Source organism: Salvelinus fontinalis, chromosome 16 (assembly GCF_029448725.1).
Source record: "Salvelinus fontinalis isolate EN_2023a chromosome 16, ASM2944872v1, whole genome shotgun sequence".
NCBI classification, from domain to species: Eukaryota; Metazoa; Chordata; class Actinopteri; order Salmoniformes; family Salmonidae; genus Salvelinus; species Salvelinus fontinalis.
This window is the reverse complement of record NC_074680.1, coordinates 48416267-48438518: the sequence shown is the minus strand read 5'-3', so window position 1 is coordinate 48438518 and position 22252 is coordinate 48416267. Positions and strand designations below refer to the sequence as shown.

General features: G+C 47.5%; 1 protein-coding gene across 1 annotated transcript in view; it reads right to left on the bottom strand.

Annotated features, from left to right (window-relative positions):
• The window catches only part of capn3a (calpain 3a, (p94)), a 94773-nt gene extending 76242 nt beyond the window's left edge, over positions 1–18531 (bottom strand). The window contains exons 1-4 of the mRNA XM_055865629.1: positions 18113–18531; positions 14716–14785; positions 1658–1776; positions 1222–1355 (exon numbers count right to left, since the gene is read on the bottom strand). Coding sequence (XP_055721604.1) covers positions 1222–1355; positions 1658–1776; positions 14716–14785; positions 18113–18364 — 575 coding nt within the window. The 5' untranslated portion in view covers positions 18365–18531. The remainder of the gene's footprint in view (positions 1–1221; positions 1356–1657; positions 1777–14715; positions 14786–18112) is intronic.
• Positions 18532–22252: the final 3721 nt, after the last annotated feature.

Here is a 22252-nt window from a genome sequence, read left to right as displayed (position 1 = left end):
CATAGAGTTAGGGGTAGGTATTTGGCATAGAGTTAGGGGTACGTACTTGGCATAGAGTTAGGGGTACGTATTTGGCATAGAGTTAGGGGTACGTACTTGGCATAGAGTTAGGGGTACGTACTTGGCATAGAGTTAGTGGTACGTACTTGGCATAGAGTTAGGGGTAGGTATTTGGCATAGAGTTAGGGGTACGTACTTGGCATAGAGTTAGGGGTACGTATTTGGCATAGAGTTAGGGGTACGTACTTGGCATAGAGTTAGGGGTACGTACTTGGCATAGAGTTAGGGGTACGTATTTGGCGTAGAGTTAGGGGTAGGTATTTGGCATAGAGTTAGGGGTACGTACTTGGCGTAGAGTTAGGGGTACGTATTTGGCATAGAGTTAGGGGTACGTATTTGGCATAGAGTTAGGGGTAGGTATTTGGCATAGAGTTAGGGGTACGTGCTTGGCGTAGAGTTAGGGGTACGTATTTGGCATAGAGTTAGGGATACGTATTTGGCATAGAGTTAGGGGTACGTACTTGGCATAGAGTTAGGGGTACGTACTTGGCATAGAGTTAGGGGTACGTACTTGGCATAGAGTTAGGGGTACGTACTTGGCATAGAGTTAGTGGTACGTACTTGGCATAGAGTTAGGGGTAGGTATTTGGCATAGAGTTAGGGGTACGTACTTGGCATAGAGTTAGGGGTACGTATTTGGCATAGAGTTAGGGGTACGTACTTGGCATAGAGTTAGGGGTACGTACTTGGCATAGAGTTAGTGGTACGTACTTGGCATAGAGTTAGGGGTAGGTATTTGGCATAGAGTTAGGGGTACGTACTTGGCATAGAGTTAGGGGTACGTATTTGGCATAGAGTTAGGGGTACGTACTTGGCATAGAGTTAGGGGTACGTACTTGGCATAGAGTTAGGGGTACGTATTTGGCGTAGAGTTAGGGGTAGGTACTTGGCATAGAGTTAGGGGTACGTACTTGGCATAGAGTTAGGGGTACGTATTTGGCGTAGAGTTAGGGGTAGGTATTTGGCATAGAGTTAGGGGTACGTACTTGGCGTAGAGTTAGGGGTACGTATTTGGCATAGAGTTAGGGGTACGTATTTGGCATAGAGTTAGGGGTAGGTATTTGGCATAGAGTTAGGGGTACGTGCTTGGCATAGAGTTAGGGGTACGTACTTGGCATAGAGTTAGGGGTACGTATTTGGCATAGAGTTAGGGGTACGTACTTGGCGTAGGCCTTCTCCAGCAGGGCGCTCCAGAACTCGTTCCTCTCAGCAGACTTGGTGAACACCAGCTGGTTGTTGAAGGTGGGGATGCGGTCGTCAATGACGACGTCAACCCAGTCGCCATAGCGCCAGAACTGGGGCAGGAAAAGACACGGTTGAAGACGTTTGACAGGAGTTGATAATGTATTGCAATCAGGGGTCGGGGGGTCGGATTTCAGTTCAATTCAGTCAAGTAAACCCTGAATTTCTATCTCACTTTTGAGGAAATTCATTGAGGACAATTTCAAATTCAGTTACTTCTCTGAACTCACTGACTTGAAATGGAATGAGCCCTTCCCTGATAACAATACAACATAGAAATAGACAGCCTATGTAAAATGTGTTATTGTTTATAGTTATCTAATAATGAGGGTTGTTTTGATTGGTGGGTTCTGACCTGGAAGTGGAAGATTCCTCCATATCCCTCGGAGAAGCTCTGTTCCTGAGGAACGACCCGGTAGAGAAGCTTTTCGTTCAGAGTCAGACAGGCGATAGCAGCTAGCAGCCAGCAGTCACCTAGGAAACACACAGTCAGACAGGCTATAGCAGCCAGCAGTCACCTAGGAAACACACAGTCAGACAGGCGATAGCAGCTAGCAGCCAGCAGTCACCTAGGAAACACACAGTCAGACAGGCGATAGCAGCCAGCAGTCACCTAGGAAACACACAGTCAGACAGGCTATAGCAGCCAGCAGTCACCTAGGAAACACACAGTCAGACAGGCGATAGCAGCTAGCAGCCAGCAGTCACCTAGGAAACACACAGTCAGACAGGCGATAGCAGCCAGCAGTCACCTAGGAAACACACAGTCAGACAGGCTATAGCAGCCAGCAGTCACCTAGGAAACACACAGTCAGACAGGCGATAGCAGCTAGCAGCCAGCAGTCACCTAGGAAACACACAGTCAGACAGCCGATAGCAGCCAGCAGTCACCTAGGAAACACACAGTCAGACAGGCGATTGCAGCTAGCAGCCAGCAGTCACCTAGGAAACACACAGTCAGACAGGCTATAGCAGCTAGCAGCCAGCAGTCACCTAGGAAACACACAGTCAGACAGGCTATAGCAGCCAGCAGTCACCTAGGAAACACACAGTCAGACAGGCTATAGCAGCCAGCAGTCACCTAGGAAACACAAAGTCAGACAGGCTATAGCAGCCAGCAGTCACCTAGGAAACACACAGTCAGACAGGCGATAGCAGCTAGCAGCCAGCAGTCACCTAGGAAACACACAGTCAGACAGGCTATAGCAGCCAGCAGTCACCTAGGAAACACACAGTCAGACAGGCGATAGCAGCTAGCAGCCAGCAGTCACCTAGGAAACACACAGTCAGACAGGCGATAGCAGCTAGCAGCCAGCAGTCACCTAGGAAACACACAGTCAGACAGGCTATAGCAGCCAGCAGTCACCTAGGAAACACACAGTCAGACAGGCTATAGCAGCTAGCAGCCAGCAGTCACCTAGGAAACACACAGTCAGACAGGCTATAGCAGCCAGCAGTCACCTAGGAAACACACAGTCAGACAGGCGATAGCAGCTAGCAGCCAGCAGTCACCTAGGAAACACACAGTCAGACAGGCTATAGCAGCCAGCAGTCACCTAGGAAACACACAGTCAGACAGGCTATAGCAGCCAGCAGCCAGCAGTCACCTAGGAAACACACAGTCAGACAGGCTATAGCAGCCAGCAGTCACCTAGGAAACACACAGTCAGACAGGCTATAGCAGCTAGCAGCCAGCAGTCACCTAGGAAACACACAGTCAGACAGGCTATAGCAGCCAGCAGTCACCTAGGAAACACACAGTCAGACAGGCGATAGCAGCTAGCAGCCAGCAGTCACCTAGGAAACACACAGTCAGACAGGCGATAGCAGCCAGCAGTCACCTAGGAAACACACAGTCAGACAGGCTATAGCAGCCAGCAGTCACCTAGGAAACACACAGTCAGACAGGCGATAGCAGCTAGCAGCCAGCAGTCACCTAGGAAACACACAGTCAGACAGGCGATAGCAGCCAGCAGTCACCTAGGAAACACACAGTCAGACAGGCTATAGCAGCCAGCAGTCACCTAGGAAACACACAGTCAGACAGGCGAAAGCAGCTAGCAGCCAGCAGTCACCTAGGAAACACACAGTCAGACAGCCGATAGCAGCCAGCAGTCACCTAGGAAACACACAGTCAGACAGGCGATAGCAGCTAGCAGCCAGCAGTCACCTAGGAAACACACAGTCAGACAGGCTATAGCAGCTAGCAGCCAGCAGTCACCTAGGAAACACACAGTCAGACAGGCTATAGCAGCCAGCAGTCACCTAGGAAACACACAGTCAGACAGGCTATAGCAGCCAGCAGTCACCTAGGAAACACACAGTCAGACAGGCTATAGCAGCCAGCAGTCACCTAGGAAACACACAGTCAGACAGGCGATAGCAGCTAGCAGCCAGCAGTCACCTAGGAAACACACAGTCAGACAGGCTATAGCAGCCAGCAGTCACCTAGGAAACACACAGTCAGACAGGCGATAGCAGCTAGCAGCCAGCAGTCACCTAGGAAACACACAGTCAGACAGGCTATAGCAGCCAGCAGTCACCTAGGAAACACACAGTCAGACAGGCGATAGCAGCCAGCAGTCACCTAGGAAACACACAGTCAGACAGGCGATAGCAGCTAGCAGACAGCAGTCACCTAGGAAACACACAGTCAGACAGGCTATAGCAGCCAGCAGTCACCTAGGAAACACACAGTCAGACAGGCGATAGCAGCTAGCAGCCAGCAGTCACCTAGGAAACACACAGTCAGACAGGCTATAGCAGCCAGCAGTCACCTAGGAAACACACAGTCAGACAGGCTATAGCAGCCAGCAGTCACCTAGGAAACACACAGTCAGACAGGCGATAGCAGCTAGCAGCCAGCAGTCACCTAGGAAACACACAGTCAGACAGGCGATAGCAGCCAGCAGTCACCTAGGAAACACACAGTCAGACAGGCTATAGCAGCCAGCAGTCACCTAGGAAACACACAGTCAGACAGGCGATAGCAGCTAGCAGCCAGCAGTCACCTAGGAAACACACAGTCAGACAGGCGATAGCAGCCAGCAGTCACCTAGGAAACACACAGTCAGACAGGCGATAGCAGCTAGCAGCCAGCAGTCACCTAGGAAACACACAGTCAGACAGGCTATAGCAGCCAGCAGTCACCTAGGAAACACACAGTCAGACAGGCTATAGCAGCCAGCAGTCACCTAGGAAACACACAGTCAGACAGGCGATAGCAGCTAGCAGCCAGCAGTCACCTAGGAAACACACAGTCAGACAGGCGATAGCAGCCAGCAGTCACCTAGGAAACACACAGTCAGACAGGCTATAGCAGCCAGCAGTCACCTAGGAAACACACAGTCAGACAGGCGATAGCAGCTAGCAGCCAGCAGTCACCTAGGAAACACACAGTCAGACAGGCGATAGCAGCCAGCAGTCACCTAGGAAACACACAGTCAGACAGGCGATAGCAGCTAGCAGCCAGCAGTCACCTAGGAAACACACAGTCAGACAGGCTATAGCAGCTAGCAGCCAGCAGTCACCTAGGAAACACACAGTCAGACAGGCGATAGCAGCTAGCAGCCAGCAGTCACCTAGGAAACACACAGTCAGACAGGCTATAGCAGCCAGCAGTCACCTAGGAAACACACAGTCAGACAGGCTATAGCAGCCAGCAGTCACCTAGGAAACACACAGTCAGACAGGCGATAGCAGCTAGCAGCCAGCAGTCACCTAGGAAACACACAGTCAGACAGGCGATAGCAGCCAGCAGTCACCTAGGAAACACACAGTCAGACAGGCGATAGCAGCTAGCAGCCAGCAGTCACCTAGGAAACACACAGTCAGACAGGCGATAGCAGCTAGCAGCCAGCAGTCACCTAGGAAACACACAGTCAGACAGGCTATAGCAGCCAGCAGTCACCTAGGAAACACACAGTCAGACAGGCTATAGCAGCTAGCAGCCAGCAGTCACCTAGGAAACACACAGTCAGACAGGCTATAGCAGCCAGCAGTCACCTAGGAAACACACAGTCAGACAGGCGATAGCAGCTAGCAGCCAGCAGTCACCTAGGAAACACACAGTCAGACAGGCGATAGCAGCCAGCAGTCACCTAGGAAACACACAGTCAGACAGGCGATAGCAGCTAGCAGCCAGCAGTCACCTAGGAAACACACAGTCAGACAGGCTATAGCAGCTAGCAGCCAGCAGTCACCTAGGAAACACACAGTCAGACAGGCGATAGCAGCTAGCAGGCAGCAGTCACCTAGGAAACACACAGTCAGACAGGCTATAGCAGCCAGCAGTCACCTAGGAAACACACAATCAGACAGGCTATAGCAGCCAGCAGTCACCTAGGAAACACACAGTCAGACAGGCGATAGCAGCTAGCAGCCAGCAGTCACCTAGGAAACACACAGTCAGACAGGCTATAGCAGCCAGCAGTCACCTAGGAAACACACAGTCAGACAGGCGATAGCAGCCAGCAGTCACCTAGGAAACACACAGTCAGACAGGCGATAGCAGCTAGCAGCCAGCAGTCACCTAGGAAACACACAGTCAGACAGGCTATAGCAGCCAGCAGTCACCTAGGAAACACACAGTCAGACAGGCGATAGCAGCCAGCAGTCACCTAGGAAACACACAGTCAGACAGGCGATAGCAGCTAGCAGCCAGCAGTCACCTAGGAAACACACAGTCAGACAGGCTATAGCAGCCAGCAGTCACCTAGGAAACATACAGTCAGACAGGCGATAGCAGCTAGCAGCCAGCAGTCACCTAGGAAACACGCAGTGAGACAGGCTATAGCAGCCAGCAGTCACCTAGGAAACACACAGTCAGACAGGCGATAGCAGCCAGCAGTCAGCAGTCACCTAGGAAACACGCAGTGAGAGACACACACCTATGACATAGTTGTGCATTTGTATAACAACGACACTGTGATGTGAATCTAAAAATACCGATACAATATGTTCAGCCAGCAGTCACCTACACACACACACAACAAAATACACACACGACAAAATACACACACATCATCATCATCACACACTTACACACAATGAACACAGTCAATGATTACAGTCAATGAACACAGTCAATGATTCTGGTAAAATGTACCCAATATGTCAAATCATTGTTCTCTGAAGCCATTACAATTGATTGGAGTTAATTGGAGTTTCCCTTATTGTTTGATTATTGAGTAGTGGCCATCATCCCATTGGTTGTCAGTGGCCATCATCCCATTGGTTGTCTCCAGATGTGACTTGATATCTGAATAATACTAATGCAATATTTCCTCTGATATCTTTGTGTTGTTGAGGAAAAGTCTCCCTCCTGACCTCAGTGTTTTCTGGTTGTCCCTCAGTGTTTTCTGGTTGTCTCTCAGTGTTTTCTGGTTGTCCCTCAGTGTTTTCTGGTTGTCTCTCAGTGTTTTCTGGTTGTCTCTCAATGTGTCTCTCAGTGCTTTCTGGTTGTCTCTCAGTGTTTTCTGGTTGTCTCTCATTGTTTTCTGGTTGTCTCTCAGTGCTTTCTGGTTGTCTCTCAGTGATTTCTGGTTGTCTCTCAGTGTTTTCTGGTTGTCTCTCAGTGTTTTCTGGTTGTCCCTCAGTGTGTCTCTCAGTGTTTTCTGGTTGTCTCTCAGTGTTTTCTGGTTGTCTCTCAGTGTGTCTCTCAGTGCTTTCTGGTTGTCTCTCAGTGTTTTCTGGTTGTCTCTCAGTGTTTTCTGGTTGTCTCTCAGTGTTTTCTGGTTGTCTCTCAGTTTTTTCTGGTTGTCTCTCAATGTGTCTCTCAGTGCTTTCTGGTTGTCTCTCAGTGCTTTCTGGTTGTCTCTCAGTGTTTTCTGGTTGTCTCTCAGTGCTTTCTGGTTGTCTCTCAGTGTTTTCTGGTTGTCTCTCAGTGTTTTCTGGTTGTCTCTCGGTGTTTTCTGGTTGTCCCTCAGTGTGTCTCTCAGTGTTTTCTGGTTGTCTCTCAGTGTTTTCTGGTTGTCTCTCAGTGTGTCTCTCAGTGCTTTCTGGTTGTCTCTCAGTGTTTTCTGGTTTTCTCTCAGTGTTTTCTGGTTGTATCTCAGTGTGTCTCTCAGTGTTTTCTGGTTGTCCCTCAGTGTGACTCTCAGTGTTTTCTGGTTGTATCTCAGTGTTTTCTGGTTGTCTCTCAGTGTTTTCTGGTTGTCTCTCAGTGTTTTCTGTTTGTCCCTAAGTGTGTCCCCCAGTGTTTTCTGGTTGTTTCTCAATGTTTTCTGGTTGTCTCTCAGTGTTTTCTGGTTGTCTCTCAGTGTTTTCTGGATGTCTCTCAGTGTGTCTCTCAGTGTTTTCTGGTTGTCCCTCAGTGTTTTCTGGATGTCTCTCAGTGTTTTCTGGTTGTCCCTCAGTGTGTCTCTTAGTGTTTTCTGGTTGTCCCTCAGTGTGTCTCTCAGTGTTTTCTGGTTGTCTCTCAGTGTGTCTCTCAGTGTTTTCTGGTTGTCCCTCAGTGTTTTCTGGTTGTCTCTCAGTGTTTTCTGGTTGTCTCTCAGTGTTTTCTGGTTGTCTCTCAGTGTTTCTCTCAGTGTTTTCTGGTTGTCCCAGTGTGTCTCTCAGTGTTTTCTGGTTGTCTCTCAGTGTTTTCTGGTTGTCCCTCGGTGTGTCTCTCAGTGTTTTCTGGTTGTCTCTCTGTGTTTTCTGGTTGTCCCTCAGTGTGTCTCTCAGTGTTTTCTGGTTGTCCCTCAGTGTTTTCTGTTTGTCCCTCAGTGTTTTCTGGTTGTCTCTCAGTGTTTTCTGTTTGTCTCTCTGTGTTTTCTGGTTGTCCCTCAGTGTGTCTCTCAGTGTTTTCTGGTTGTATCTCAGTGTTTTCTGGTTGTCTCTCTGTGTTTTCTGGTTGTCCCTCAGTGTGTCTCTCAGTGGTTTCTGGTTGTCTCTCTGTGTTTTCTGGTTGTCCCTCAGTGTTTTCTGGTTGTCCCTCAGTGTTTTCTGTTTGTCCCTCAGTGTTTTCTGGTTGTCCCTCAGTGTGTCTCTCAGTGTTTTCTGGTTGTCTCTCAGTGTTTTCTGGTTGTCCCTCAGTGTTTTCTGTTTGTCCCTTCATGTGTATCTCAGTGTTTTCTGGTTGTCCCTCAGTGTGTCTCTCAGTGTTTTCTGTTTGTCCCTCAGTGTTTTCTGGTTGTCTCTCAGTGTTTTCTGGTTGTCCCTCAGTGTTTTCTGTTTGTCCCTTCATGTGTATCTCAGTGTTTTCTGGTTGTCCCTCAGTGTGTCTCTCAGTGTTTTCTGTTTGTCCCTCAGTGTTTTCTGGTTGTCTCTCAGTGTTTTCTGGTTGTCCCTCAGTGTTTTCTGGTTGTCCCTCAGTGTGTCTCTTAGTGTTTTCTGGTTGTCCCTCAGTGTGTCTCTCAGTGTTTTCTGGTTGTCCCTCAGTGTTTTCTGGTTGTCTCTCAGTGTTTTCTGGTTGTCTCTCAGTGTTTTCTGGTTGTCTCTCAGTGTTTCTCTCAGTGTTTTCTGGTTGTCCCTCAGTGTGTCTCTCAGTGTTTTCTGGTTGTCTCTTTGTGTTTTCTGGTTGTCCCTCAGTGTTTTCTGGTTGTCTCTCAGTGTTTTCTGGTTGTCTCTCAGTGTTTTCTGGTTGTCCCTCAGTGTTTTCTGGTTGTCTCTCAGTGTTTTCTGGTTGTCTCTCAGTGTTTTCTGGTTGTCCCTCGGTGTGTCTCTCAGTGTTTTCTGGTTGTCTCTCTGTGTTTTCTGGTTGTCCCTCAGTGTGTCTCTCAGTGTTTTCTGGTTGTCCCTCAGTGTTTTCTGTTTGTCCCTCAGTGTTTTCTGGTTGTCTCTCAGTGTTTTCTGTTTGTCTCTCTGTGTTTTCTGGTTGTCCCTCAGTGTGTCTCTCAGTGTTTTCTGGTTGTATCTCAGTGTTTTCTGGTTGTCTCTCTGTGTTTTCTGGTTGTCCCTCAGTGTGTCTCTCAGTGGTTTCTGGTTGTCTCTCTGTGTTTTCTGGTTGTCCCTCAGTGTTTTCTGGTTGTCCCTCAGTGTTTTCTGTTTGTCCCTCAGTGTTTTCTGGTTGTCCCTCAGTGTGTCTCTCAGTGTTTTCTGGTTGTCTCTCAGTGTTTTCTGGTTGTCCCTCAGTGTTTTCTGTTTGTCCCTTCATGTGTATCTCAGTGTTTTCTGGTTGTCCCTCAGTGTGTCTCTCAGTGTTTTCTGTTTGTCCCTCAGTGTTTTCTGGTTGTCTCTCAGTGTTTTCTGGTTGTCCCTCAGTGTTTTCTGGTTGTCTCTCAGTTTTTTCTGGTTGTCCCTCAGTGTTTTCTGTTTGTCCCTCAGTGTGTCTCTCAGTGTTTTCTGGTTGTCCCTCCATGTGTATCTCAGTGTTTTCTGGTTGTCCCTCAGTGTGTGTCTCAGTGTTTTCTGGTTGTCTCTCAGTGTTTTCTGGTTGTCCCTCAGTGTTTTCTGGTTGTCCCTCAGTGTGTCTCTCAGTGTTTTCTGGTTGTCTCTCCACCCCGGTGTGGAGGATGTGCCCAGTCAGGGAGTTAACTGTTGAACAATGTCATCTTTGTTCCCCTGGATGGACGAACAGCTCAACAATGAGAAGTGCTGCTAGCTGGAATGCCTTCCATAGAGCCAGTACAATATAGAGAGGCCACTGGTGGAGAGGCCCCTGGTGGAGAGGCCCCTGGTAGAGAGGTGGAGAGGCCCCTGGTGGAGAGGCCCCTGGTAGAGAGGTGGAGAGGCCCCTGGTGGAGAGGCCCCTGGTAGAGAGGTGGAGATGCCCCTGGTAGAGAGGTGGAGAGGCCACTGGTAGAGAGGTGGAGAGGCCACTGGTAGAGAGGTGGAGAGGCCACTGGTAGAGAGGTGGAGAGGCCACTGGTAGAGAGGTGGAGAGGCCCCTGGTGGAGAGGCCCCTGGTAGAGAGGTGGAGATGATCCTGGTGGAGAGGCCCCTGGTAGAGAGGTGGAGAGGCCACTGGTAGAGAGGTGGAGAGGCCACTGGTAGAGAGGTGGAGAGGCCACTGGTAGAGAGGCCACTGGTAGAGAGGTGGAGAGGCCACTGGTAGAGAGGTGGAGAGGCCACTGGTAGAGAGGTGGAGAGGACACTGGTAGAGAGGTGGAGAGGCCGGTTATGATGCTCGCAGGGGGAGAGATTAGATGTTTTCTCCCTTGAAGGGACAGGTTACCAGGGCTATAATGGAACGGGTTACCAGGGCTATAATGGGACAGGACCAACAACAGAGGATGATGGGGACCAACAACAGAGGATGAGGGGGACCAACAACAGAGGATGATGGGGACCAACAACAGAGGATGATGGGGACCAACAACAGAGGATGAGGGGGACCAACAACAGAGGATGATGGGGACCAACAACAGAGGATGAGGGGGACCAACAACAGAGGATGAGGGGGACCAACAACAGAGGATGAGGGGGACCAACAACAGAGGATGAGGGGGACCAACAACAGAGGATGAGGGGGACCAACAACAGAGGATGAGGGGGACCAACAACAGAGGATGATGGGGACCAACAACAGAGGATGAGGGGGACCAACAACAGAGGATGAGGGGGACCAACAACAGAGGATGAGGGGGACCAACAACAGAGGATGAGGGGGACCAACAACAGAGGATGAGGGGGACCAACAGCAGAGGATGAGGGGGACCAACAGCAGAGGATGAGGGGGACCAACAACAGAGGATGAGGGGGACCAACAACAGAGGATGAGGGGGACCAACAACAGAGGATGAGGGGGACCAACAACAGAGGATGAGGGGGACCAACAACAGAGGATGAGGGGGACCAACAACAGAGGATGAAGGGGACCAACAACAGAGGATGATGGGGACCAACAACAGAGGATGAGGGGGACCAACAACAGAGGATGAGGGGGACCAACAACAGAGGATGAGGGGGACCAACAACAGAGGATGAGGGGGACCAACAACAGAGGATGATGGGGACCAACAACAGAGGATGAGGGGGACCAACAACAGAGGAGGAGGGGGACCAACAACAGAGGATGAGGGGGACCAACAACAGAGGATGAGGGGGACCAACAACAGAGGATGATGGGGACCTGTCCCCCCCCAAATATTCAAAACACTCAACTCAATTGTCCAAAGATAACACCAAACTAGCAAGAGAAGAGACAATCATGTTGGGGTCAGTGTAACGTTGTGTTGGAGTCATTGTAGTGTTGGGATCAGAGTAGTGTAGTGTTGGGGTCAGAGTAGTGTTGGGGTCAGAGTAGTGTTGTGTTGGGGTCAGAGTAGTGTAGTGTTGGGGTCAGAGTAACGTTGTGTTGGGGTCAGAGTAGTGTTGGGGTCAGAGTAGTGTAGTGTTGGGGTCAGAGTAGTGTTGGGGTCAGAGTAGTATTGGTGTTGGGGTCAGAGTAGTGTTGGGGTCAGAGTAGTGTAGTGTTGGGGTCAGAGTAGTGTAGTGTTGGGGTCAGAGTAGTGTTGGGGTCAGAGTAGTGTTGTGTTGGGGTCAGAGTAGTGTTGGGGTCAGAGTAGTGTAGTGTTGGGGTCAGAGTAGTGTAGTGTTGGGGTCAGAGTAACGTTGTGTTGGGGTCAGAGTAGTGTTGTGTTGGGGTCATTGTAGTGTTGGGGTCAGGGTAATGTTGTGTTGGGGTCATTGTAGTATAGTGTTGGAGTCAGGGTAACGTTGTGTTGGAGTCAGGGTAATGTTGTGTTGGAGTCAGGGTAATGTTGTGTTGCAGTCAGGGTAATGTTGTGTTGGGGTCAGTGTAGTATAGTGTTGGGGTCAGTGCAGTGTTGGGGTCAGGGTAATGTTGTGTTGGGGTCAGGGTAATGTTGTGTTGGAGTCAGGGTAATGTTGTGTTGGAGTCAGGGTATTGTTGTGTTGGAGTCAGGGTAACGTTGTGTTGGAGTCAGGGTAATGTTGTGTTGGGGTCAGGGTATTGTTGTGTTGGAGTCAGGGTAATGTTGTGTTGGAGTCAGGGTAATGTTGTGTTGGAGTCAGGGTAACGTTGTGTTGGAGTCAGGGTAACGTTGTGTTGGAGTCAGGGTAACGTTGCATTGGAGTTAGGGTAATGTTGGGGTCAGGGTAATGTTGTGTTGGAGTCAGGGTAATGTTGTGTTGAAGTCAGGGTAATGTTGTGTTGGAGTCAGGGTAGTGTTGTGTTGGAGTCAGGGTAATGTTGTGTTGGAGTCAGGGTAATGTTGTGTTGGAGTCAGGGTAATGTTGTTTTGGAGTCAGGGTAACGTTGTGTTGGAGTCAGGGTAATGTTGTGTTGGAGTCAGGGTAACGTTGCGTTGGAGTCAGGGTAATGTTGGGGTCAGGGTAATGTTGTGTTGGAGTCAGGGTAATGGTGTGTTGGAGTCAGGGTAATGTTGTGTTGGAGTCAGGGTAGTGTTGTGTTGGAGTCAGGGTACTGTTGTGTTGGAGTCAGGGTAATGTTGTGTTGGAGTCAGGGTATGTTGGGGCAAGGGTAATGTTGTGTTGGAGTCAGGTTAGCGTTGTGTTGGAGTCAGGGTAATGGTGTGTTGGAGTCAGGGTAATGGTGTGTTGGAGTCAGGGTAATGTTGTGTTGGAGTCAGGGTAATGTTGTGTTGGAGTCAGGATAATGGTGTGTTGGAGTCAGGGTAATGTTGTTTTGGAGTCAGGGTAACGTTGTGTTGGAGTCAGGGTAATGTTGTGTTGGAGTCAGGGTAACGTTGCGTTGGAGTCAGGGTAATGTTGGGGTCAGGGTAATGTTGTGTTGGAGTCAGGGTAATGCTGTGTTGGAGTCAGGGTAATGTTGTGTTGGAGTCAGGGTAGTGTTGTGTTGGAGTCAGGGTAATGTTGTGTTGGAGTCAGGGTAATGTTGGGGCCAGGGTAATGTTGTGTTGGAGTCAGGGTAATGTTGGAGTCAGGGTAATGTTGGAGTCAGGGTAATGTTGTGTTGGAGTCAGGGTAATGTTGTGTTGGAGTCAGAGTAATGTTGTGTTGGAGTCAGGGTAATGTTGTGTTGGAGTCAGGGTAATGTTGGGGTCAGGGTAACGTTGTGTTGGAGTCAGGGTAACGTTGTGTTGGAGTCAGGGTAATGTGTGTTGGAGTCAGAGTAATGGTGTGTTGGAGTCAGGGTAACATTGTATTGGGGTCAGGGTAATGTTGTGTTGGAGTCAGGGTAACGTTGTGTTGGAGTCAGGGTAACGTTGTGTTGGAGTCAGGGTCACGTTGTGTTGGAGTCAGGGTAACGTTGTGTTGGAGTCAGGGTAACGTTGTGTTGGAGTCAGGGTAGTGTTGTGTTGGAGTCAGGGTAATGTTGTGTTGCAGTCAGGGTAACGTTGTTTTGGAGTCAGGGTAATGTTGTGTTGGAGTCAGGGTAATGTTGTGTTGGAGTCAGGGTAATGTTGTGTTGGAGTCAGGGTAATGTTGTGTTGGAGTCAGGGTAATGTTGTGTTGGAGTCAGGGTAGTGTTGTATTGGAGTCAGGGTAATGTTGTTTTGGAGTCAGGGTAACGTTGTGTTGGAGTCAGGGTAATGTTGTGTTGGAGTCAGGGTAAGGTTGCGTTGGAGTCAGGGTAATGTTGGGGTCAGGGTAATGTTGTGTTGGAGTCAGGGTAATGGTGTGTTGGAGTCAGGGTAATGTTGTGTTGGAGTCAGGGTAGTGTTGTGTTGGAGTCAGGGTACTGTTGTGTTGGAGTCAGGGTAATGTTGTGTTGGAGTCAGGATAATGTTGGGGCCAGGGTAATGTTGTGTTGGAGTCAGGTTAGTGTTGTGTTGGAGTCAGGGTAATGGTGTGTTGGAGTCAGGGTAATGGTGTGTTGGAGTCAGGGTAATGGTGTGTTGGAATCAGGGTAATGTTGTGTTGGAGTCAGGGTAATGTTGGAGTCAGGGTAATGTTGTGTTGGAGTCAGGGTAATGTTGTGTTGGAGTCAGGATAATGGTGTGTTGGAGTCAGGGTAATGTTGTGTTGGAGTCAGGGTAATGTTGTGTTGGAGTCAGGGTAATGTTGGGGTCAGGGTATTGTTGTGTTGGAGTCAGGGTAGTGTAGTGTTGGGGTCAGGGTAATGTTGTGTTGGAGTCAGGATAATGTTGTGTTGGAGTCAGGGTAATGTTGTGTTGGAGTCAGGGTAATGTTGTGTTGGAGTCAGGGTAATGTTGGGGTCAGGGTATTGTTGTGTTGGAGTCAGGGTAACGTTGTGTTGGAGTCAGGGTAACGTTGTGTTGGAGTCAGGGTAATGTTGTGTTGGAGTCAGGGTAATGTTGTGTTGGAGTCAGGGTAATGTTGTGTTGGAGTCAGGGTAATGTTGTGTTGGAGTCAGGGTAACGTTGTGTTGGAGTCAGGGTAATGTTGTGTTGGAGTCAGGGTAATGTTGTGTTGGAGTCAGGGTAACGTTGTGTTGGAGTCAGGGTAATGTTGTGTTGGAGTCAGGGTAATGTTGTGTTGGAGTCAGGGTAATGTTGTGTTGGAGTCAGGGTAATGTTGGAGTCAGGGTAATGTTGTGTTGGAGTCAGGGTAACGTTGTGCGGTGTAGTTATTATTTACCAAGGTCTCCCTGGCAAATGTCTGTCCTGCTGGCTCCGCCCACAATGAACTGAGGGTTCTCACAGATCTCCTGAAAACACACAGAAACACACAGACACGCGGATTAGCTGACTGGGGGGATATATACTGGAGACACACAGAAACACACAGACACGTTGATTAGCTGACTGGGGGGGGGGATATATACTGAAGACACACAGAAACACACAGATACGTTAATTAGCTGACTGGGGGGATATATACTGAAGACACACAGAAACACACCGACACGTTGATTAGCTGACTGGGGGGGATACAGTTGAAGTCAGAAGTTTACATACACTTAGGTTGGAGTCATTAAAACTAGTTTTTCAACAACTCCACAAATTTCTTGTTAACAAACTATAGTTTTGGCAAGTCGGTTAGGACATCTACTTTGCGCATGACACAAGTCCTTTTTCCAACAATTGTTTACAGACAGATTATTTCACTTATAATTCTCTGTATCACAATTCCAGTGGGTCAGAAGTTTACATACACTAAGTTGACTGTGCTTTTAAACAGCTTGGAAAATTCCAGAAAATGATGTCATGGCTTTAGAAGCTTCTGATAGGCTAATTGACATCATTTGAGTCAATTGGAGGTGTACCTGTCGATGTATTTCAAGGCCTACCTTCAAACTCAGTGCCTCTTTGCTTGACATCATGGGAAAATCAAACGGAATCAGCCAACAGTTCAGAAAAAAGTGTAGACCTCCACAGGTCTGGTTCATCGTTGGGAGCAATTTCCAAACGCCTGAAGGTACCACGTTCATCTGTACAAACAATAGTACGCAAGTATAAACACCATGGGACTACGCAGCCGTCATACCGCTCAGGAAGGTGACGCGTTCTGCCTCCTAGAGATGAACGTATTTTGGTGCGAAAAGTGAAAATCAATCCCAGAACAACAGCAAAGGACCTTGTGAAGATGATGGAAGAAACAGGTACGAAAGTATCTATATCCACAGTAAAACGAGTCCTATATCGACATAACCTGAAAGGCCGCTCAGCAAGGAAGAAGCCACTGCTCAAAAACCGCCATAAAAAAGCCAAACTACGGTTTGCAACTGCACATGGGGACAAATGTCGTACTTTTTGGAGAAATGTCCTCTGGTCTGATGAAACAAAAATAGAACTGTTTGGCCATAATGACCATCGTTATGTTTGGAGGTAAAAGGGTGAGACTTGCAAGCTGAAGAACACCATCCCAACCGTGAAGCACGGGGGTGGCAGCATCAGGTTGTGGGGATGCTTTGCTGCAGGAGGGACTGGTGCACTTCACAAACTAGATGGCATCATGAGGACGGAAAATTATGTTGATATATTGAAGCAACATCTCAAGACATCAGTTAGGAAGTTAAAGCTTGGTCGCAAATGGGTCTTCCAAATGGACAATGACCCCAGGCATACTGCCAAAGTTGTGGCAAATGGCTTAAGGACAACAAAGTCAAGGTATTGGAGTGGCCATCACAAAGCCCTGACCTTAATCCTATAGAAAACTTGTGGGCAGAACTGAAAAAGCGTGTGCGAGCAAAGAGACCTACAAACCAGACTCAGTTACACCAGTTCTGCCAGAAGGAATGGGCCAAAATTCTCCCAACTTATTGTGGGAAGCTTCTGGAAGGCTACCCAAAATGTTTGACCCAAGTTTAAACAATTTAAAGGCAATGCTACCAAATACTAACTGAGTGTATGTAAACTTCTGACCCACTGGGAATGTGATGAAAGAAATAAAAGCTGAAATAAATCATTCTCTCTACTATTATTCTGACATTTCACATTCTTAAAATAAAAGTGGTGATCCTAACTGACCTAAAACAGGGATTTTTTTTTTTTACTAGGATTAAATTGTGGAATTGTGGAAAAACTGAGTTTAAACGTATTTGGTTTAAGGTGTAATGTAAACTTCAGTCTTCAACTGTACATCTGTCACTTTAGGTTTGCATGTATTCTGATCTAGTTCAACTGTTGTGAAATAGTGCCCCCCAATACAGAGAATAACACTGTAACAGTACGGAGCTGACGAAGCACTGCCATTGTTTGGCAATAGAAGGAACGTACTGGTAAACACTATGCCAGTTCTCACATAGAAACACAGACACGTGGGGGGGGAGGCAGTAATCCATACGTTAGTCTTGTTTAAAACCAACCAAAGTCACATAATGCTACATTTAGCTTTTTCTAACCAAAAGCCGATGTAACCCTCATGCAAATCCCCTCAAAGTAAATTCACATCCAGTCGCTAAGCTACACAATCCATTTCAGAGATGTCGGACCTGTTTCCGTCTGTATTACTTTAACCATATGATTCAGAACCATTTCTAACCATTCTTTAACCATATGATTCAGAACCATTTCTAACCATTCTTTAACCATATGATTCAGAATCATTTCTAACCATATGATTCAGAACCATTTCTAACCATTCTTTAACCATATGATTCAGAATCATTTCTAACCCTTCTATAACCGTATGATTCAGAACCATTTCTAACCATATGATTCAGAACCATTTCTAACCATTCTATAACCATATGATTCAGAACCATTTCTAATCATTCTTTAACCATATGATTCAGAACCATTTCTAACCATTCTTTAGCCATATGATTCAGAACCAATTCTAACCATTGTTTAACCATATGATTCAGAACCATTTCTAACCATTCTTTAACCATATGATTCAGAACCATTTCTAACCATTCTATAACCATATGATTCAGAACCATTTCTAACCATTCTTTAGCCATATGATTCGGAACCATTTCTAACCATATGATTCAGAACCATTTCTAACCATATGATTCAGAACCATTTCTAACCATTCTATAACCATATGATTCAGAACCATTTCTAACCATTCTATAACCATATGATTCAGAACCATTTCTAACCATATGATTCAGAACCATTTCTAACCATTCTATAACCATATGATTCAGAACCATTTCTAACCAGTCTATAACCATATGATTCAGAACCATTTCTAACCATTCTTTAACCATATGATTCAGAACCATTTCTAACCATATGATTCAGAACCATTTCTAACCATATGATTCAGAACCATTTCTAACCATTCTGACACATCCATGTTTCAAGTAGCCTGAGCAACAGTTATTCTAGCCCATAATCCTAAACATTTAGGATCCAGATAAGATGATACAAAATCTGTGAGAAATATTTGTGAATCCCTTATCAAAGCGTCCTGAAACGTCCTTGTCGTCGACTTGGTATTGTAGATAGCATCCCACCTCCCACATGCGTGTCCATTCCTCCCCCCTCTTTATTGAATCATCTTCCTCTCCTGTATGTCCACCCTGCTCCCCTCCTCTCCTCTCCTGTATGTCCACCCTGCTCCCCACCTCTCCTCCTACCTTGGGTCTCTTCCAGACAATGTTCTTGACCTTGTTGGACTTGTGTCCCAGCTCCTTGTATCCCAGAGACTCCACGGAGGCTGGAAAGGTGTCATCCTCAAACAGGCACTTCTTGGTGAGGCATTCTTGTTTCAATGTGGCAAAGTCCTGTCCTCTGAAGCGCAGGGGCTTGCTGAGGGATCCTTCTCCGTCTCTTCTCTCTCTCTCCCGGATCAACCGGTCACAGAAGAAGCCGGACGGTGTAAAGGGCATTCTGGATTTTTTTTTACTGCTGGCTTTTGCCACTTCCACTAAAGTCTTACAAGCCTAAAAAGCTAACCTATGATTGGCTGTGTCGTTGTATGACGTCCCCCTCCCTCTTGGTCATAGAGTAGACTCTAAAGGCATGCCTGGGCGAAAAAGACACCACATGCTTTCACATTCACCTGCATTAACACACACACTGATGCACACACACACACACACACACACACACACTGACGCACACACACACACACTGACACACACACACACTGACACACGCAGACACACAAACAACACACACACTGACGCACGCACGCACGCACACACACACACTCACGCTCTCACACACACAAAAAAGGTTGTCTATTTGTTGCATTCCTATGGGTCCCCGAACAATGCCCCCCAACGTTCCTTAGCAGTGGTCATTTCAGTGGCGTTATTGTGTGATCACACAAAGGGGGGTTGGTGTGCCGGGCCGCGCCACCACGCCGTGTAAACAGTTGTCAGTAGATGGTCCTGCCTCTGCAGAAGGCATTCAGTCCATTTAGCCCCCTATTCCATTCTCTCCATGGAGCTCAGTATACAGCGGTCTCAGCACAACTCCATGGCAGCAGCAGGCCGAGCTCTCTCTCTCTCTGAGGTAAACTAGCAGGCCGAGCTCTCTCTCTCTCTGAGGTAAACTAGCAGGCCGAGCTCTCTCTCTCTCTGAGGTAAACTAGCAGGCCGAGCTCTCTCTCTCTCTGAGGTAAACTAGCAGGCCGAGCTCTCTCTCTCTCTGAGGTAAACTAGCAGGCCGAGCTCTCTCTCTCTGAGGTAAACTAACAGGCCGAGCTCTCTCTCTCTCTCTGAGGTAAACTAGCAGGCCGAGCTCTCTCTCTCTCTGAGGTAAACTAGCAGGCCGAGCTCTCTCTCTCTCTGAGGTAAACTAGCAGGCCGAGCTCTCTCTCTCTCTGAGGTAAACTAGCAGGCCGAGCTCTCTCTCTCTCTGAGGTAAACTAGCAGGCCGAGCTCTCTCTCTCTGAGGTAAATTAGCAGGCCGAGCTCTCTCTCTCTCTGAGGTAAACTAGCAGGCCGAGCTCTCTCTCTCTGAGGTAAACTAGCAGGCCGAGCTCTCTCTCTCTGAGGTAAACTAGCAGGCCGAGCTCTCTCTCTCTGAGGTAAACTAGCAGGCCGAGCTCTCTCTCTCTCTGAGGTAAACTAGCAGGCCGAGCTCTCTCTCTCTCTGAGGTAAACTAGCAGGCCGAGCTCTCTCTCTCTCTGAGGTAAACTAGCAGGCCGAGCTCTCTCTCTCTCTGAGGTAAACTAGCAGGCCGAGCTCTCTCTCTCTCTGAGGTAAACTAGCAGGCCGAGCTCTCTCTCTCTGAGGTAAACTAGCAGGCCGAGCTCTCTCTCTCTCTGAGGTAAACTAGCAGGCCGAGCTCTCTCTCTCTGAGGTAAACTAGCAGGCCGAGCTCTCTCTCTCTGAGGTAAACTAGCAGGCCGAGCTCTCTCTCTCTGAGGTAAACTAGCAGGCCGAGCTCTCTCTCTCTCTGAGGTAAACTAGCAGGCCGAGCTCTCTCTCTCTCTCTGAGGTAAACTAGCAGGCCGAGCTCTCTCTCTCTCTGAGGTAAACTAGCAGGCCGAGCTCTCTCTCTCTCTGAGGTAAACTAGCAGGCCGAGCTCTCTCTCTCTCTGAGGTAAACTAGCAGGCCGAGCTCTCTCTCTCTCTGAGGTAAACTAGCAGGCCGAGCTCTCTCTCTCTCTGAGGTAAACTAGCAGGCCGAGCTCTCTCTCTCTGAGGTAAACTAGCAGGCCGAGCTCTCTCTCTCTCTGAGGTAAACTAGCAGGTGCTGTGAGGGGAACTCCAACACCTCTTTAATCAGTCAGGTACGTTTTAATCAAAGGGGACACATCTAATGATATACACCTTAGGCTCTACATGTGCAAAGCAGAGTTCTGAGATATTGAGCATCAAAAATGGTTTTCACATCCCAGATTTCAGGAAAGAAAAATTGTAGTGAATTCTTCTTTCATAACACATCAAAGAACGTCACCTTAAAAAGGTACCTAATGTAACAGACTATCAAAATCCTGAGACATTTTGTAAATTAGTTTTATTAGTAGGGTGAAGGGATTTGCGTCAATTCAAATCTGGTATCAGGACAAAATGTGATTCAGAGTCACCGAATATACTTTAAGTATTTTTTTATTAAACTCAAGCGATAAACGGTAAATGCAATTTTCGTATATACGGGTTCACTGTACCACCCCGCAGGGTAGAACAGGGAACTGGCAGGATGCAAGTAAACAGCTGTTCTTATACTGTGACAGACGTAGTTCCAACCCGTCTGTTGGCCTATCACAGTAGAGGCTGAGCGTGGTTTAAACTTTGCTCAGCCTATCGCCGGCGCTCAGGCTAGTCCCAGCCTCTTTGCGCTCTTTGGTGTCCCGGCGCTGTTGCTGTGTAGATTACGCTCCCTCACCGCAGAGGCTGAGGTCAGACAGCTCTGCAACATTGTCTGAGTTATTTGCACCTGCATACAAAGCACACTGTTCTCGCTCAAGGCTAACCACAGCTTCCCAGCACACTTATCTGGGGCTAACTGTTACTTCCAGCACACACACACACAGACACCCAGGCGCCCAGGCTAACAGTTGCTAATATTATATCACATGTGATATAGCATTGGGTTATAGTGCAATAAACACAAATCCAAACAGGTGCAATCACAGATAGATAGAACCTTATGGTGTCACGCCCTGACCATAGAGAGCTGTTTATTCTCTATGTTGGTATGGTCGGGGTGTGATAAATGGTGGGTTATCTAGGTGAATTTTATATCTATGTTGGCCTGGTATGGTTCCCAATCAGAGGCAGCTGTTTATCGTTGTCTCTGATTGGGGATCATATTTAGGTAGCCATTTCCCCATTCAGAGGCAGCTGTTTATCGTTGTCTCTGATTGGGGATCATATTTAGGTAGCCATTTTCCCCATTGTGCTTTGTGGGATCTTGTCTAGGTATAGTTGCCAGTGAGCATTAGATCAGCTTCACGTTTCGCTTGTGCGCTTTATAGTTTTTGTTCTTTGAGTTTTTCTCTTCCTAATAAAAGGGATGGAAACATACCACGCTGCATCTTGGTCCAATCATTATGACGAGCGTGACATACGGCTCTGAAATGTCAATCTGTGTTCAGCCATAAGGTTCAACCTGGAACCGAATGCAAACAATGATTTCGATAGAAAAGTACAGACATTTAATGATTTAACCTTTCTCGCCCAGGGGTTCCGCTAGCGGAACACCCACAATATTCCGCTGAAAAGGCAGCGCGTGAAATTCAATTTTTTGGGGGGGAAATATTTAACTTTCACACATTAACAAGTCCAATACAGCAAATGAAAGATAAACATCTTGTGAATCCAGCCAACGTGTCCGATTTTTAAAATGTTTTACAGCGAAAACACAACATATATTTATGTTAGCTCACCACCAAATCCAAAAAAGCACAGAATTTTTTTCACAGCAAATATAGCTTTCACAAAACCCACAAATAGAGATAACATTAATCACTGACCTTTGAACATCTTTATCAGATGAGTCATATGACATCATGTTACACAATACATTTATGTTTTGTTCGATAATGTGCATATATATATATATAAAAAATCTCAGTTTACATTGGCGCGTTACGTGCAGTAATGTTTTGATTCCAAAACATCGGTGATTTTGCAGAAATACTCATAATAAACATTGATAAAAGATGCAAGTGTTTTTCACAAAATTAAAGATAAACTTATCCTCTATGTAACCGCTGTGTCAGATTTCAAAATAAACTTTACGGAAAAAGAATAATCTGAGAACGGCGCTCGGAGCACAATCCAGTCAAAGAAATAGTCGCCATTTTGGCGTCAACAGA